Consider the following 19,142-nt stretch of genomic DNA (forward strand, 5'->3'; position numbering starts at 1 on the left):
TTACTATAATCGTGATCTTTCTGAATCCTAATATGACTAGACAACAAAGAAACATCAGCAAATACCATGAAAAAGAAGCACCAAGGTAGACTAAGAAGAAACAGAACTTTTAAAATACCAGTTACTATCTTCAGAGATATTTAACAGGATATTAAATTCCTAAGTTAAAAAACCAGCTTCTCTATCTTACTACGCAGATGGACAGTGACTGTGAAGGGGTATATGGGGGCGACTTGGTGAAGGGGGGAGCCTAGTAAACATAATGTTCTTCATGTAATTGTAGATTAATGATTCCAAAATAAAAATAAAATAAAATAAAATAAAATAAAAAACCAACTTCTCTGAAAAAGGAAGGGGAGGATAAGAAAGTTTCTGGAAATTAAGAATATGACTGTCAACTCAGAGGAGGGGTTGTAAAACAAAATGGACAATCCCAGAAATCTGAATTTTTTTTAAGGAATTATTGTTAATTTTTATTAGTTGTGGGCATTGTATTGTAGATATATATGTATGTATGAGAGAGTTCTTGCATGTTACACATGGAGTGTTTACAGAGGAAATTACATGAATATTGGATTTGCTTTAAAATCTGTGTAGGAAGGGGAACTGGAGACAGGTGTAGATACAAGAAAATTAGTCATGTTAATAATTGTAGAGTGAGGACACATGGGAGGTTTTTATATTCTTTATACTTGTAGAGTGAGGGGCACATGGGAGTTTTTTATATCATAGTCTTTATGTTTGACATTTTTCCATAATAAAAGGGGCAAAAATCCAAAAGGGAGATCAATGACAGCATCTATGACAGCAGCTGAGGACCAAATAGAGAGTCCTCCCTAGGGATGATCAGATATCTTGTCTGTAAGGAAAATGCACAGTAGTGGGAGATAACTGGGAGTCAGCTCACCACGGACAAAGCCTTGTGATGTGACAAGTCACTTAATTTCTTGAAGCTTTAAAATGAGCAGGAGTGACTCAATGCCCCTTTCAGCTTTAACATGGTATGCTTTATAAGGATTTCAAAATCAAGTACATTTTGCCAGATTTTATGAATGGAATATATGTCTCCCTTTCAAGTGAATGAAACCATTTAAAATGCACCAGAAATGCTCTCAATTTAGAGAATTACCAAGAGAGAATGTCTAGATAAGTAACCAATCCTTTGGTGAAGTGCATACCTTCTTCCCCACTTTTTCTGCAGCTTCCAATTTATTTGTAACTCTTAAAGGCCAATTGAGCAAAACATAGAGTTTGGCGATGTTCTTCCAAATGCCACTGTAATGAGCTGAAGGTCACCTTGAAAAAATCCTTTGTGTTTCAGACCTTACAAAGGAATCTCTCAAAAACCGAGTCTACTTTTATATCTTAGCAAGGACAGAAAAACGATGCAGCGTTCTTGGTGATCTTGGTTAGGAGCTTCTTCTGACTTGAGGTCACCACTGGGCACTAGCTCTTACTGTCCAAGATTGGAGATATAGACCTAGGAGGTAGAGATCAAATCTAGTCCACACTGCTGCCTTGGTCTTTTGGAAGTTTCATTTTCATCATTACTCCTTGTATGAGTCAGTTTTATATTCTCCTTGGTGCACTGCCCGGCATGGGGATGCCAACCCGAGAGTGGGCTTTGAGGCCTCCCCTGGCAGGGCCCCAGGCCCACGGCTGCCTGCTGTCTCTCTGCCACCCTCCATCTCCAGAGTTGCAAGACGTGGCTGTCCCTGGCACCCCTCCCCAGTTCAGCTCAGCGAATCTGTTCTCAGTACCCTGGCATCCCTCTCTGGGCCGTATGAATGAAGTAGGTCTATATGTACTGGCGGAGAAAGACTCCAAGAGATTATTGTCAACTTAAACGTTTTTTTGAAGTGAATGCACATTTATTTACCAATCTCCTGATGTCCGTCCAAAGCTATTTTTCTCACATGGGTCTGATGATAAGAGCTCCACATCATCTTTCTTCTTTAAACCACATCCATGAGGTTTAAATCTAAGATTTTTAGTTTCATTTTCTGGTGAACAGTAGGTGCTCAATAGATAGTAGTTATTTTTTTAAGTAGAAATCTGAATTGTTAATGTGATAGTCAAGGATATCTCAGAACATGGAATAAAAACAGATGAAAGTGGAAGAAAAATTAGAAGGCAGAGATGATAAAGGATAGACAATATACATCAAATCAAATGTTTAATAGAAGAAAGTTTCCTAGAGAAGATAGAAGAGTCTTAAGATTGAAAGGGCCAGTTGATGATGGCATACAGGAGTAAGGCAAGCTTTTTCATCGAAATACATCCTGGTAAAATTTCTTAATTCCATAGCTTAATAGAAAATTTTTAATTCTCCCATGGAGGAACAAACTGTACACAAAGGAATGAGAATCAGATTGACATCAGATTTCTTATTTGTGACACAATACATTAAAAAACAATGTTTTGAGCATTGTCTATGACTATGAGTATTTTGAATCTAGACTTCTGTACTTAGCCAAATTATTATTTAAGTATTGAGAACAAAAAATTAACTTTTTGGAATGTGCAAACTTAAGCCTTTTTGAAAAAAAAATTCTGTAGGGTATACTAAACATCACAAAAAGTAATGCCAAGAAATGAAGACTGTAGGCATAAGAAACATTTGCAAAAAAGAAATTTCCATAACATGACAGTGAAGTTGGTACATTTATTTTGAAAGATCCATGAAATGGTAGAACTATAATATTAAAAATAATAATAGCTTAATAGTCTGGAAGCTAGGTTCTTGGTCATTTTAACGAAATGTGGTACAGATGGCAAAATTGTCTAAAATGATTTTCTTATTCTAGGGGAGATTGTACTTATTAACATTGATAAAAAATATATATACTTTTAAATGATTCCTTTAAAATTTAATGTTAGAGACTCGTAAGAATAACACATAGAAGAACTTCAAAACCACCCAGTGAATGTATTCAGTACTGACATAACAGTATTGAAATCAGACCAATTAGTAGCCCTACTATGGACTCCAACTATTCAACTTAAAGGAAGAGGCACACATCTTTCACTGTAAATCAAAAGCTAGAAGTGATTAAGCTTAGGAGGGCACCTCCAAAGCCAAGGTAGGCCAAAAGCTAAGCCTCTTGTATTAGACAGTTGGCCAAGTTGTGAATGTAAAGGAAAAGTTCTGGAAGGAAATGAAAAGTGCTACTCTAGTGAACATACAAGTGATAAGAACCAAAACAGCCTATTGCTGATACGGAGAAAGTGTGAGTGGTCTGGATAGAAGATTAAACCAGCCACAGACTTCCCTTAAGCCAAAACCTAGTCTAGAGCAAGGCCCTAACTCTTGAATTCTGTGAAGGAGGAGAGAGGTGAGGAAGCTGCAGAAGAAAGGTTGAAATCTTGCGAAAGTTGGTTCTTGAGGTTTAAGGAAAGAAGCCATCTTTATAACATCAAAGTGCCAGGTAAAGCAGCAAGTGCTGATGGAGAAGACTAAACAGATTTTCAATGTAGACAAAATAGCCTTCTATTGGAATAAGGCCATCTAGGACTTTCATAGCTAAAGAGAAGTCAAACAACATAGTCTGGATGACAGCACATCTGTTACAGTATGGTTTACTGAATATTGTAAGCCTACTTGACAAGCTCATTGACAATGCAGCTGGTCACCCAAGAGCTCTGAAGGACACAAACAAGATTAATGTTGTTTTCATGCCTGCTGACACAACATCCATTCTGCTGACCATAGGTCAAGGAGTAATTACCATAAAGTCTTTTTATTTAAGAAATATGTTTCGTAAGGTTATATTTGCCATAGATAAGTGATTCCTCAAATGGATTTGGGCAAAGCAAATTGAAAGGCTTCTGGCTTTCACCATTCACAAGGATTCCTTTTTCACCAAGGATTCACCATTCTAGATGCTATTAAGAACATTCATAATTCCTGGGAAGAGGTCAAAATCAACATTCACAAGGGTTTGGAAGAAGCTTCAGGTAGAGTAAAATCTTTTTGTTATAAAAAAATCTAGTTAACAGATTGTTTATTTTAGAATAGTATTAAAAACAAAAAATCCATATCAGTAAAGAGTTTAAAGAGCTCTTGGAATTTACTAAATATTTGGAGTACTGACTCTTTTCAGAAAGGAAAATTCCTATAAATGAGTGAAAATCACTACCATTTTCTTTAATGCCCTGTTTTCAGGTTAATTGTTAAATAAACATTTACTTTCTGGCCCAAAACTGTGTGCTGGGCACTGTGAGGTACAAAAGAAGCTTAAGATACTGCAGTTGCCTACTCTTGAGTTTTATTCATACCTTGACAGCTCTGGGGAGCCAGTAAGTGGTTTCTTATACCAAGTTTTAAAGCATGTTTAGTATAATTTACCACTGATTGCAGGAAAATAATCATAGCTAACTTCCTTTGACTTCATCTCTGTATATCCACATGTAACAGAGTTTTCGCATAGTAGGTACCCCACATATGAATGAGTAAATACCTCATACTGAGCTAAGAACTTTAATTCTGTATCTCATTTAATCCTCCCAGCAATTATGATTTAACTGATATTATTTCCCCTGTTCTATTGATGAAGAAACTGAGCTTCAGATAACTTAAAAGACCTTGCTCAAAGTCACAACTGCTAAGTGCAGAATGGGACTGGAATCCAGGTCTGACTGAAGTGAAACACCAGTATAAAGAATAGAATGGTGAAGACCTGTGTCGGTATAGAAGTTACTGCTGTGTGTGTGCGTCCTGTTTAGACTAAGATACCCAAGTCATTTGCATAAATGTTATTCTATTCAAGTAGTCAGCTTCCATGCCTGCTCTCACTGTCCCTCAGTTCCACAAGCAATCTTACAGTGTTATTTGTTCATCTCAAATAGTAGAAAATGGTACAGAGGAAGAAGGGAGGCAGTTTGGGGGAAATTTGACCACCATGCCTGATGGGAACAGTTTCTCTTCTAATCAGTGATTAATATGTCTCTCCTGATTTTAGAAATCCATCTTTGCTTCCTCATTTGCTTTTTCAGGGGGTCATTAAGATCCTACTGTCTTTTGGAGGCTCTGCTCTATTAGGCAGACAACGCAGGCAGAAAGAAACCCATTTGGCATGAATTAGGCAGCAAAGAAAACCCTTGCCAAGTGGGAGTAACCTGTCACAACCTGGTTTTCTCTGGCCAAATGACCGGTCTTGTCTAGTAGTAATGCCATTACAACACTCCCATTCAGATCCCCATGACCCAGTAATTGTTTGGGGAATGAGTGCAAAGCTATCTGACACCAACTACTATAATTAGAAAAGGGAAAAACAGATACACCAGAGCTAAAGTCTTTAGGTTGGAGTGTTTACAGCACTTTTTTTTTTTAGGTTATAGAGGCTCTTTCTCAGTTTTGCTTCCTAAAATATAAATTACACAGTTTTTGGGTTCTTACATTCCAGTTTTGTTACTGCAGTGTACTCTCTTTCCTTTCCCCCCTATTTTAATCAGAGTACAAATAGCTGTCAGCACATCGAGTTCATGTGCCAGCCACATTCAGAACAGGGTGTTCTGTGCTCTTCAAAACAAAATTGCTCTAGGGCAGTAAGAGAACAATAAGTCGGAGCTCCAGTTTAAGTGATGTTTTGCAGCGGACCAGGCTCAGCTCACTTGATGTGGTTACACTCAGATTGCGCAGCTAAACTCTGATGATTTAGTTTGGTTTGACTTCACGGGGTTTAGAGGACCTCTCCCACTTTAAGTTGCATAGATTTTTAAGTCAAGAGAAAATGTTGCCCCTTTTTAACGTGTGTATTTCTTTCTCTACCAAAAAAGCCCTAAGTAGAAGCATCCTGTATGTACTTTTATTCTCTTTGGCACGTCATAGATCATTTACTTCCCGTAAATCATGCTGGTTGGAATTAGCAACAGACCTCCTGAGCCCGTAGAGGCCAAGCTCCCAGTGAGTCATGATGGTTATTATTAAATATTTATTAAAGTGAGTATTTGCACTAAGAGATGCAAGGTCAAAAGCAACCACAGGTCTTCCACAGCCAGAGCTGCCACGGTTTTTTTTGGCAGCAATTGTTGAGACTTAAAAAAAACGCTGGATCTATAGGAGCTAGGCATGATTGCCTCTGTCGCCATCAAGAGGACCTACTGTGGTAGTCAGCAGGTGTTTCTGCTCCAAGGTGGGGTGTGAGTTCTTGTCAGCTGTCTTGTAGAACTTGTCACACCAGTGTTCCAAGTTTAGAAATGAATTAACAGAGTGATAGCCTTTGCTACTTACAGAGATGTAAGGAGTCAATGGGCTATATACTCCCTGAGGCTATGATACCTCCCCTTGCTCTAACATTGCATATAATATCAGTATTAAAAAGTGGTAGTTTTAAGTATACATATAAACTGATGTGTGTGCATATCAGTTTATCAGTTTAAGATTTTATGGTAATGTAGGTAGTGCTTGTTGAGATCCAATTTAGAAGAGTTAGATTTACAAGGGAATAAAAGATTATATATAAGGTAATAAGTATGAGAGTTATTGCAAATTTGTATCTTCCTATAAGTTGGCTGCAAACATTGGTTCAGTCATTTACTATCTGTCTTAAACAGACCAGCTGCAATGAATGTTTCTGTTTTTTGGTTTTTGCTTTCTTAACTGTGCCTTCATTATAATTTAACTTGAACTTTGTTTTTTGCTTGCTTGCTTCACTTATCTTTACCAATATGTTTATTAATAGCCAGTCTTTTTTTCCCAATATGATGGGTTATATGTAAGGAGAACTCTGAAATTTTTAATGTAATTTTTATATTAAGTACGTGCATCAAGCTGAAAACCAGCTTAGGAAACTGACACACAGGCAGGAATCCTTTGCAAAGTCTGTGAATTTCCTGCTTTGAAAACACATTCAAACTTGATCAACCAAAAACGACAACGAATGTACTGATAGTCTCTTTCCCCACTAAATGTACTCTCCTTTTGGGAGGAAATACTTCTAACAATAAACCCCAGACAAAAAGATCTGTCAACCAACTGGTGAGCTACTAGCATAACAGATCTCAATACTTAAGATGTTCCACTATGTTTGCTGAAAATTCGCACAGCAAATCTTTTTTCATGAAAAGTGTCATCACGTTAGTCTAAATCAGATTTCTTGGGCAGATTTAAAATTACTTAAGAACACAAAACTTTTCAGATCCTCAAGTCCCTTAGAAACATCAGCTTTTACTCTAGTGAAAATATCTTAAGCCCTAGACTCTCTGCAGAACCTCTCTGGTATGTATTTGAAAATAATAAAGTTGAATTTACTTTGAAAATATTTCTAATTCAGAAGAACTTTCAGTGTGTTGCAAGTTGAGTAAGTTTTATTATTATCTAGAGTATTTCAAAAGTGAGTGTAATAGAGAGGAACATCTGTATTTATGAGAATGGGATGTAAAACAAAACTCTTATGTGCCAGCTCCACCCTGAGAGCCAGACTGGCTCTTGCCTTTGGAAGATCCGACTTGAGAGTCGGGCTTTCTCTAGTTTGTTCCTAGCTTCTTACTCCATCCTGTGGCTGCAGTGGGAACAAATAAGGATGATATTAATCTAAGTGAATTAGAAAAGAGTAGAGAGCTTCAAAGCATAAATGTTCATGTAACATTTTGACCCCTAGTGTCTACACCATTGCTATTTACTTTTCAGGGTTTGTCCAGTTTCTCAGGCCTGGGCTAAAGGTAATGGTGATCAAATGATTAATTTATAGGAATTAGCTTTGAAGCTGGGGTCTGGCTTATATCAAGAGTTACATTACTGGGACATAGAATCAGAATTTTAGAGGTGCAAAGGACCTTTTAGGTCATGTCATTCAAAAGTAGAGTAAGTTGGAACTGAATTTGTATTTAGAAAAGTATGATTGTCTCATGGAATAAGAATAATAGAACTAGTGCTTTTTAGTCTGTCTAAATCAAGTTACTGATTTAAAGTAAAGCAACCAGTCTTAGAAAAGCAGCATTTTAGGAAAATATTACATTTGAATCTAGGCCATTATATTAGAGAATTTTATATATATTTATTTTTTCTTATGAAATAATTTTCTTATGAAAGACAGATTATTATTTTGCTTGGTGTGACTGTCATGCATACAAGCCACCCATTTTTCTTAGTCCTAAGTAAGACCTAAATGGAAATGAATGAATATCCTCAATATTCAAAGAATTTGAGAAGTTTCAAAGAATTGTTTATCCTAGGGGGGAAAGTCTAACTAATCAAAAAATATATATATTTATGTGTTTTTTCCTGTTTTATCTTGAAAAAACATAAAAGCCCCTTGTATCTAATATGAAATTACCCTGGGAATGAGCTGACTGAGTTTGAGTTGAGGGAAGAATTAGGCCCCAAGAAATTGACCTCCTGATGTTTCAGAGGATGTGGTTAAGTAATTTGATTGGTGAGGCTGTGGTGACTACTGATCCCTTTGTATTTTACATTTATTACTCCATCAAGGGGTAGAGCTAGGTTAGTTATTGATGATTTTGCCTTTGGATTTTCCACTTTTATTCAGATACATTTGTGAATGAAATTAAGACTAAAAAAAAAAAGCTTCTATATATTCTGTTAACCTTTATGTGTCATTGAGGAAATAGCCATTCAGTTGTTTTTCATCCAAGGATCTGAAGCCAAGATGCAGTTATAAATGTTTAAGGCATTACATACTTGATACTAAATTTGTTGCATTTTGATAATTATCTGTTAAATAATCTAGTCGAAATCCTATGTTATAGGTGAAACCCCTGTCATATAGTAGGTTTATATTAAACCTATTTTCTGCTTTGTTTTATTGTCCACTAAGCTATCTTTTTGATACAGTTATCAGTTATTATAAGTTTAAACTTAAAACATAAATATGATTGTTCTTAAATTTTCAGACTGGGTAGACTAAGCTTCAACAAGGCATTCCATGTATGTCTGTAAAAATGAAAAAGGGTAAATACTCATCTATCACTTCACTAACTGAGCCAGTCTTGACAGGCAGCTTTGCTGACTGTTCCATCCCTTCTGCCTCAGTCCACCTGGAAGGCTGCTGTGATGGAAGGATGTTTGATTGCAGAGATGTGGTATTCATTGTCGGCGAAGGAGAAGACCATGACATTCCAATTGGAATTGACAAAGCCCTGGAGAAAATGCAGCGGGAAGAACAATGTATTTTATATCTTGGACCACGGTAAGCAGTGTATCAGTGATGTTATCTAAAGAATTGGGATACACTTGCTTTCTCAACGTCCATTTTGGTATCTTCAGTGAAGTTAATGCTAACAATGGAAATAATTAAGCCAGGCTACAGTTGGTCAGGGAGTGAATTAATAGGCCCCTCAAGATATTGCAAACGTGTAGGAGCCTGTTTACTTGATTGATGTGTGTTAAGGACCGGATAGGCAAGTTTTTCTTTTCTGTTTTTTGTTTTGCCTGCCATATTGCCAAGAAAGGAAGCTATTAGTCCTTCTCACATGATTCTCTTGCCCCTCTTCTCTTTTCTCTAAATTAAGCAGGAGGCAGTAAAACTTGTAGGGGTTAGAAGTAAAAGCAGTATTTGGATGATTTATTACCACTTGAATTTGTGCCACCTGTTCTTATACAGAGTCCCTGAGAGTGTTCTTCCTGCATCTAAAGGCAGCGGAGGTGACTCATATTTGCCTACATTTTTCCCATCATAAGAATATCCATTAGCACTTCCAAGCTTACAACTATCAGACACTAACAGTCTCTCTTGTGAAAACATGTTTGGTAGTATTTTTAGATCTAAAATTATACAATGAATCCAACTCTTCTGTCTTGAAAAACGGACCTTTGAGAGAAACCAGTGTGTTTTGATTCTCTTTGCATGAAAGTGCATCTCCTTATCTTGTGTCTGCTCCCTCTCTGGCTCCTTGGATTTGTCAGTAGGATTTTGAGTTACTGAGAATCTTGATGATCTGCACTTACCAGTAAAATAATATTGTACACTTGCTTGCGGCGTATTTACCGTTGCCCTAACACCGGAGCCATAACCCTATTCCTCAAGTGATGTTTCAGCCGTGCCACAACCCACATGAAATCCTCCCAAAATGCTCTACACCTTGAACCCCATAGAACCTTCACTGCCTTTTATTTATTACCTTCTTTTTCTCTATCATAATTCTTTCTCCACTTCAGTGTGTTTTACTTAAATTTGTAGTTCACCCTTAGGTGAACCTGTTTATCTCTTTCTAGAAGGAACTTTTTAAAATAAAGTAGTACATAGAGAAAGCTGTCTCTTCCACAACGAAATAATATCTAATCACTTTTAATCTAGCATTCAAAATTATAGTAGTTCTACATTCATATAAAGAGAGAGGTATTTATTACATCCAATGTATGTTTCCAGATTTAAGCTCCTTGAGGATAAGTTCTGTATACATTGTAAGCATATAGTATATGACTCAGTTTGCTACATTTTAATGTAGCTGACAAGGCAGTTGTGGGGACACATGTCTCAGTTTAATGGCAAAGAGAAACATGATTCTTATATTTATTAAAGCAGATATTTCCTTGCCCACATTTACACTGTTGTATCATTATGGCTACACCCTGCTATGCAACTTACTGGCTGTGTGCACTTATGCATGTCACTTAACTCTCCTAAGACTCAGTTTCCCCTTCTGTAAAATGGGGGTGAACAGTATCTATCTCATAAAGTTGGGGAGGACTAAATGAGATAGTGCATGTAAAGAATATTCAAAGTGCCTGACACATACAAACCTTCAATATTTTAGCTAGTATTGTTGTTGTGATGTCTCTTCCATTTACCCTAAAACCACTAGAAAAAGAAAACCCTATTTTAACATATGGTAGTTTTTTTTTTTAGATCTTTTCAGTCATAAAAGTAGTCAACAAGTTTTCATAAATTTCTAGGAATAAGAGTTTTTCATTTTTGTATGTCTCATGGAAATAATTAAGCATAGTTAGAAAGAATGTGTTATTTTCTCTTCAAGGTGTTGGTTGGTATGTTGAGGAGCTACATAACGGGCGATTTCTGCAATATGAGACTGTCCACCCATGCACTACATAGTATTATCCATGTATGTAGGAAATCCCTACACACTGGGCATGTTGTGAGTTCTTGCAGTGAATTTCCCTGTCTTGTTCCGTTTTCCACTTACCATAGCACATTGCCTCTGACTGCTGTAAATATAGCTGTTGCAAATATATGTTCTGTATCACTCTGTCCTTCAATCTCCAGAGGTTTCCAGGGCATACCTTCTCTTCATTTCTGACAGACTCCTTGGCAGGATGTTTCCATAATAAGAAATTCATAAAACACTTCCAAAGAATTCATTTTCTTTTTTCTCATCAGCACAATATCTTTTATATTGTTTTAAATACCACGGCTGATTAATCTTTTTTGTTTTAGGTAAAGTATGATGAGTTTTAACACTTTTCTTTTTCCTTTCTTTCCTTATGTTTCTGCCCTGCACCAACCCCAAACAAACTGCAGTCTTCCCAGAACCATAGTGTCTGATTATGAGGCAATATGGGTCAAAAACTAAACAATTTTTTAGGAACACATGAAGCCTGAATTTAAATCCTGGCTCTACCGTTGCTTCTTTGCATGACTCTTAGGAAGTATGTCTCTCTGAGCCTCAGTTTCTTCATCTGTAAAAAGGGAGCAATTTTAAGAACTTCTGGTACAGTGCCTCTTGTATGCACCTAAAGGCTTAAAAATGGTCATCAATAGCCATTACTTGTATCTCTACTCCACAGGCAATGATTAATTCAAGGATATTTATAGCAGATTCCTTCTGCTACTATATAGCCCCGTTTGTCTTTTGGTTAAGTCCTGGAATTCCATCTGTGGTGTTCTCTGTAAGGTGAATTTGTGTGCCCTGGGTTCTTCCTTGCCCAGGCTGATCTAGCATAAGTCAGACAACTTTCTGTGTAATGTGGAAGTCAGGTTAGATGCTTCCAAAGTTTGGTGTGAGTTGACACCTCCCATGATAATGTGTTCCACATACATCTTCACAGAATCTCTTCATTTGAACCCAGGAGAGATTATAGAAATAACATCCTCCTTCAGTCTTCTTTAACTCCATTGATGGTAATCAGGACAGTTTGGTGCCTCCCTGAACCCAGCCCCTACACCATACACCCCAGCCATGGAACCCCTGTTTGTGAGATCCTCTAAGGCAGCTTTTCTCATCGGCACTATTGACATTTTGGGCTAGATGTTTCTTGGTTGTGGGGGCTGTCTTGTGCATTTTGTCGGATGGAGCAGTGTCCCTGGTGCCCAGTAGATGCCAGTAGCACCCTCACCTCAGTTGTGACGAACCCCAAATCTCTAGACACTACCAAATTGCCGGGGGACAGGGGGAGGTTTAAATGACCCAATTGAGTGCCACTGTCTAAAGCAAGTGCCAGGTCATCTGCTGGGTGTACCTGTTTAGCACAGGCCTCCAAATATAGCTTGCTGTCGGTAAACACATGCTCAGGAAGGACTCACCTCCCTACCTTGTTACCAACATACAAGGAATGTTCTTTATTTACCAGATGGCAGAAACAAAGTAGGAGATACATATGTCTAAGAGCTCAAAGTAGAAAACAATTTAGACCACTTTCTAAATTGGCCATTGGTAATTATGTCCTCTTTTACTTCTTTGCTGAAGATACCCTTTGCCCTGCTATTAAAACTACCACACCCCATTCCTGCCAGCTCTCATTGTATCTCTGTGCCTCTCTCCAGCTTCAGCTTCCATTTTCTAGTGTAACAGTGATGGTGAATGAGTAAGCATTTTCTTCCTGAAAAACTCAGGCAAGGGGTAAAGAAAGGTGGTGCAAGTAGCAAGCTGGAGTATTCCCTATCCTAGTCCTTTTAATCCAGAGAAAATGAATGGTATTAGTATCCACCTGGTTTTTGCATATTTCAACCCATAGCCTGATAGTTTGGGTTTACTAAGTTTTTTTGCATATTATTGCATAAAGAGTAATTTGGTTTAAAACAGAGGGGAACAGAATATATTCCCATGAGCACTTTCCTAATATGCTGGGCATTATTCTAAATGCTGGGAAATCATTGAACCAGGCAGACGAAGCACCACCAGAACTTTCATTCTGGGTGGATGTGTGTTTCTTGAATGGCTTAGATGTGTTAAAGATCTTAAGTGATCCAAAAAAACAAATTTTTACGTTCCCAGTTGTTTTATTAAATTTTGCCTAAAGGTTTCATGTCTTACAGTGGTATAGGCACAAAGATGAGAGAGTATTTTCTCTTGAGGTGTTAGGACTGTTCTTTTTTATTATGTATTTGTTACATTTGTGTTTTCTACTGTTCTTGTTAAAAGTCTCAGAGAAATACTGTAAGAATGTATTTCCTTCCTGATGTGTGAGCCTTTCTCCCCATTATCTGACTAGAAGCAGTACTATTGGAAGGGATAGCACTTAGTGTTAAAAGCTTGTTAAAACGTTACCTCTAACAAACAACACTATAATGATCACGTCTTCTCTGTCCTCCTGCTGATGAAACTTTGGGAAAAATCCTGATAGCCCAATGATGGCTGTTTTATAAAAATAACAAGATGCAAAATCAAACAGAAAAAGGCAGTGACATTTAAAATTGCATTGAACACTCTTGGCACACTCTTGGGATCCACACCAGGTTTATCTTCAGGTCTCTGATGTGTGTAGTTCACAAATGATAGCTCTCTGCTAATGTGATGCCTCAAAATACCGAAGGAAGTACTTGGAAATACACCAATTCTTTTAAAGTTTTATTTTTTTTACTCTCCATTTCAGATACGGTTTTGCAGAGGCAGGGAAGCCTAAATTTGGCATTGAGCCTAATGCTGAGCTTATATATGAAGTTACACTTAAGAGCTTCGAAAAGGTGAGAAAAATACGAACTTCTCTGAAATCATTATAGATTACTTCTCTACCCATTTCCTATAATGTAAGTATCTGATATTACTAGCTGATGTAGATAGGTGGTATTTATTCACTTGTATGTTGTGCTTTTCATGATCAAGTTTGTCTCTTGTCTCTGACACTGCTGTTAGAGTATATGGGACAACTGATACAGCACAGCTGATGTATAACTAAGGAGCTCAGTGTTCTTAATTTTGTTCCAATGTGTCAGCCTTTTCTTTTTTTTTTTAACTTTTTTGGGTAGGATCCAAGACTTGTTCCCTTATTTGTTCCTAGACTTGTTCTTTGTGTACTTTTTTTCCTGGGTTGAAGACAGAAAGGTTCACATTCTGCCAAGCAGCTCCTTGGGGAAGTGGGGTGCAGTTTTCTAGTGTTGAACGGGTTGTACCCTTCTTGGAAATCATGAAGAGGCCTTGTCTGTGGCTCTAACTTATTATCCAAAGTATAAGGCTTCATGGGCCACCACGCTTGGTGGCAAGGGACCTAAAGGCAAACTTGTTAACCCTAAGCCTTTCCTTTTCATACCTGTCCAATTAGAGAAGAGAGTTTGTCCGTTGCCTTGGATTCCAGAAATGGGTATCCTTCTTGAGCATATTCCCATCTCAGGCCCTCTTCTGGAGGCTTCCATCAGCAGCCTCACTGGACAAGCACAAAGCATATGCCTGAGCTAAGTGTGCTGTTGTGTCCAGCTAAGTCCCCTGTGCATCACCAAAGCCCTGCCCTTCCCCAGGAGCCCCAAGAACTGCATTTTGTGTGCCTTTTTATTCCTACAGAGCTATCTCCATTTTCTGTACATTACACTTTGGACTGGAAAAGTGCCCATTCGTTTCTATTTTATTAGGCTCAGAAGGGACATCACTGTCCTGTAGGGCTGTACCTTTGGGCTAAGAAAGTGAGGGGAGGACTGTGCTGGGATTCACCGCCAACAGTGCTGTTCCTGATCATGCCCCTCACACTCCCTGTTCCCCAGAACAAGCCTGTGCTCTGCTGATGACCATCACATGTAACCTCCTGAAGGCCTGCTGATCCTCAGCACGGATCCTTCAAAGCTGTTCATAGCACAAAGTGCTTTTTATTGTTGGACAGAAAATAATTTTTAGCATCGGGCTCTATAGGCCTTTGGCTTTATTTCCGTGTTAAAGAAGTAGCCCTCATCCCTTCCCGCCCGTGGCCCAGTGGACAGTGCCTGTTTGGGAGCATTCTCACTGTCGTGTGCCCCAGTGAGCCTGCACAGTCATCCCTCCAAGAGTGTATTTCACGCAGCAATGCTTGGTGTATTTGTAACTACATGAAGGGGTGTGTTGTTATTGGAGGCAACATGATTTCATTCTCTGCCCTGTGGTATTAAGAATACAGCTGACCCTCGAATAACCCAGATTTGAATTGCTTGGCTCCACTTAACATAGATTTTTTTTCAATAAGTATATTGGAAAAGTTTTGGAGATTTGTGACAGCTTGAAAAAACACTTTCTTTTCTCTAGTTTACTTTAAGAATACAACATATAATACATGTAACATATAAAATAGGTTATCAGCTGTTTATTATTGATATGGCTTCTGGTCAGCATTAGGCTATTATTAATAACTATGTTTTTGGGGAGTCCAAAGTTATACTTGGATTTTCAACTTTGCATTTTCAGTGTACCCCTAACCCCCACATTGTCCAAGGTTCAGCTGTATAGTTACACCCCATAAAGACTGAACCCAATATAAAAAATGCAAAGGACTTTTTATTACTAGATTTTTAAATAATAGAGGTAAATTGCTAGAAAGCAGTATAGAGTTGCCAGAAAGAACTAGTAACTCATTTTTTTTAAAGCAGGATGGGAGGGGAAAGAAGTATGACAGCAGGGAATAAACCACTAAATTGTCTTTTGAATAGAGAGAATTTTACACTTACCCACGGAAGTTTCATAAATCCTACATGGTAAACAGCACTGACACAGTCATTGCCGTTTTCCCTAAAGGACCCCAAATTGTTTTATTGACTCTTTAGAATCCTTGCAGATCCAGCTGTTTGTAATGAAAGTACAGACGTCCCTCGATTCATACCTAGAATGGTGTGATGATATACATAATACACAAAGTAGATGATAATGAAATCATTTATTTATGGCTTTGAAATGTATTTTTGCAACAGCTTTACCCTCATTTATGATTTACTAGAAATTCCCCAGTATACATCTGCAAGTTGATGCCTGCATGTTGGAGGCTTCGGTGTATCTAGTTTTAGAGTGGAGAGACAACTACATGAGCTAGAAATCTTTAACTTCTGTTAAAAAGTTATAGGGTTAAAAATACACAACTGTGACTTGACTACAATAGTGTTCCCATTTTAGAGTTGAAAAACTGAGGCTTGAGAGAAACAACTTGCTGTTATAATAACAGTTTAGTGGCACAGTTTGCAGGAGTGAAATAGGGGACCATAGCTTTCATTGTGTGGCCTTGACTTATAATTCCAAAGGTGCTCAAGAGTTTATGTTTCTTACTGTATTTTTGCCTGCTTCTCCTCTTGAGTAACCTGGGTCAAGGTGAAGCTTTGTCATTGACAAGGTGAGTTCTAGCCTAACAGTGCGTTGGCAGTGGCCCATGGTTTTAACAGTCAGTGTGTTTTGAATTGTGGGTATCCTCTGGAAGTAGCTACTATTCTTACAGGCATGAGCTGATGCTTTTTCTTCACTGTTCATCTAACCATTGTCACAAATTTACACAACAGGCGAAAGAATCCTGGGAAATGGATACCAAAGAAAAATTGGAGCAGGCTGCCATCGTCAAAGAAAAGGGAACTGTGTACTTCAAGGTATGTGAGTCCTCGTACTCTTAGGTCCTTTCCATCTCAATTTACTCAAATGTCAGTGAATTGTACTGATAGGATTCCCTACTCTGAATTCTTTCAACACTCTTCTAGGTAAGAAAAAGCCTGAATTTTTATAAGTCTGTCATTTTCAGTGTAAGAAATGGTGAGAAAGAATGAATTAATGTGACAAAAAGAATACAAATGCCTCTTTCACACATTTGACTCTAGATTGTGACCCTCCGTAAAGGCAGACCAGGTTTGTCTTGCCCACCCACCACTGTATCACTCAAAGCCTAAAGCATCTTGCTCAGTACATAGTTGGCACTCAACAGACATACGTGGAATGAAACAAAGAATGGATAGAATAATTGTTAGCAAATGAGAGAATTCATAGAGGTAAGTTTGACATCATTTTCCTTTCTGCTGTCTTGGGGAAATCACTAAGGCACTGACAGAAGGAAAGAGAACATGCACAGATTTCAAAAGAAACTGACAGGAGGAGAGCAATAATTTCTTCTAATGGCCAGGGTAATCCCTGCCACACTTGCTTTGGTGAAGAATCAGCAGAAATTCCTGAATGATATTTGTCATTGATGCTTCTAGAAACCCTTTCTAGTAACATCTAGGAATGTGGTATTTCCTCACTTAGATCTTAAACCCCCAGATTTAAGAAAAGAGAAAGAGCACTTAATTCAGTTCTAATCAGAATGCTCTATCCATTGCTTCCCCACCCCCAAATACATACCTCCTCCATGTCAAAAGGAAAGAGCTTCTTAAGGAAGAAAGAGAAAGAATGGGAGTTTTGTCAGAGTTTCTTTTTTTAATTGCCTCTGCAATCCATGAACAAAATTAAATGATGTTTTCAACAATCTGAAGCAGCGATGCATAAATGTCCTTCAGCAAGTCTTCATGCAGCATCCTCTGTAAGATGTGCTATTACACTGACAGCCTTGTCTGGGCGGAGGGAGGCAATGTTAATCCACATGAAACAACTAGAGAATTAGGTTAAGACTGTATAACCAATACAAGGCAAAGGGCAAATGTATGATTATGGTTTTTCAAACTTTGAGAGGAGATCCATTATTGGGTCATGAAATCAAGTTAGTTGAACTATATATATATAGTAAGTATAAATTTTGTTACATAAAATTTTTGTTCAGCTGTTAGTGGATACTGGATTATAATTTAAAACATTTCTTACTGTGTGTTATAGTTAAATTTGAGGTCCATTGGTATAGGTAATATATAATTATATTTGTCTGTAACTATATATCTATTAAAATAATGTATGTATCACCAGAAAGCATTGGAATATGGTGGAGTGAGCTCTAAATGGGGATCAGGAAAATTGGACTTTGTGGCTCCAAATGGTTTAAAGTCTTTCAGGTCCAAAGGGGTTATTTTTTCACGTGAAAAGTGAGGAAGTTAAATTAGAGGATCCCCAAGTTTCTTTCCAGCCCTGAAATTATTGGAGTTTCTAAACTCTCGAGAGCAAGTTTGGGTTTTTTTCTTTTTTAATTATAAGTGAGGTTATTGAATACTTTTAAACTACTCAAGTAAGATTCCAAATGGATTATTTGTAGACCCGAATATGCAATACACTAGAATAAAAAGAAAATGTTCTGTAAAATCCCTCAAGGCCATAGGTCCTGAATGCTGTTTCCTACATGCCTCTTTAAATGTATTTTTATATTTTCCCAAACTTCTAAATAGAATATTAACAGTTTGGGGTTGAGGCTTTTGGCATTTGACTAGAATTAATCAACTCAGTGTAGTAAAACAGCTCAGCTATTCAGAAGCTCTGATTGGCTGCGGGTGACTCAGAACTTTGGGGGACATCATTAGGAATGAAATCATGGTGCAAAGCCACATATCGCCTAGCTAGCTGTGTCCTGAATATATATAGAGAGAGCACCAGAATTAGTGATCAGTAGCAAAAAGCAGCACTTCAGTATTTACACAGCACTTTGTTGCTTCTTAGCATTACAACTGCAATAGTGGTTTGTGTATTTCATAATACTATGAATCCTTTTAAAAGTACTGGGTTTTTTTGATAAAATCTGGATCATCAGTCACACATATGGAACTTATTATTTTTAACATGCAATTTGATAGACAAAATCTGTCAAAACATTAGTCCCTTGGGGGAAAATTAATGAAAGGTTCGAAACCACTGACCTAAGACTTTTCTCCTGGAATGCCTCTGAACATTTTGTACTACTAAAAACTTCCCTGGAGGTACCTTCATAATTATAGGTAAAAGATCCCAGCAGTGATCCTAGTTTTAGCTGTAAGACTTCAAAATGGTTGGTATAGTTTCCTGCACACATTCCCTTTTCAAATTTCAGGGCAGGTTTCAATCTGCTGTGCTACCCTCCTGGGCCTCTTCCCTGGGTATTTGACTTGGCACATTGTACACATGCACAGAGTCTAGATCTGTGGGTGAGGAAAGAGATGGGGTGAAATAAAAACCTACATTTCATAACA

General features: G+C 37.7%; 1 protein-coding gene across 6 annotated transcripts in view; it reads left to right on the forward strand.

Annotated features, from left to right (window-relative positions):
* Nucleotides 1-19,142, forward strand: part of LOC118907977 (peptidyl-prolyl cis-trans isomerase FKBP5-like) — a 124,751-nt gene that overhangs the window by 95,490 nt on the left and 10,119 nt on the right. For 4 of the 6 annotated variants that reach the window (XM_057493725.1, XM_057493726.1, XM_057493724.1 and 1 more), the window contains 3 exons: nucleotides 8,957-9,149; nucleotides 13,730-13,820; nucleotides 16,575-16,658. In XM_057493725.1, coding sequence (XP_057349708.1) covers nucleotides 8,957-9,149; nucleotides 13,730-13,820; nucleotides 16,575-16,658 — 368 coding nt within the window. The remainder of the gene's footprint in view (nucleotides 1-8,956; nucleotides 9,150-13,729; nucleotides 13,821-16,574; nucleotides 16,659-19,142) is intronic. The other 2 variants (XM_057493728.1, XR_008994278.1) reach the window with 2 other exon arrangements.

This window comes from Manis pentadactyla, chromosome 16 (assembly GCF_030020395.1).
Source record: "Manis pentadactyla isolate mManPen7 chromosome 16, mManPen7.hap1, whole genome shotgun sequence".
NCBI classification, from domain to species: Eukaryota; Metazoa; Chordata; class Mammalia; order Pholidota; family Manidae; genus Manis; species Manis pentadactyla.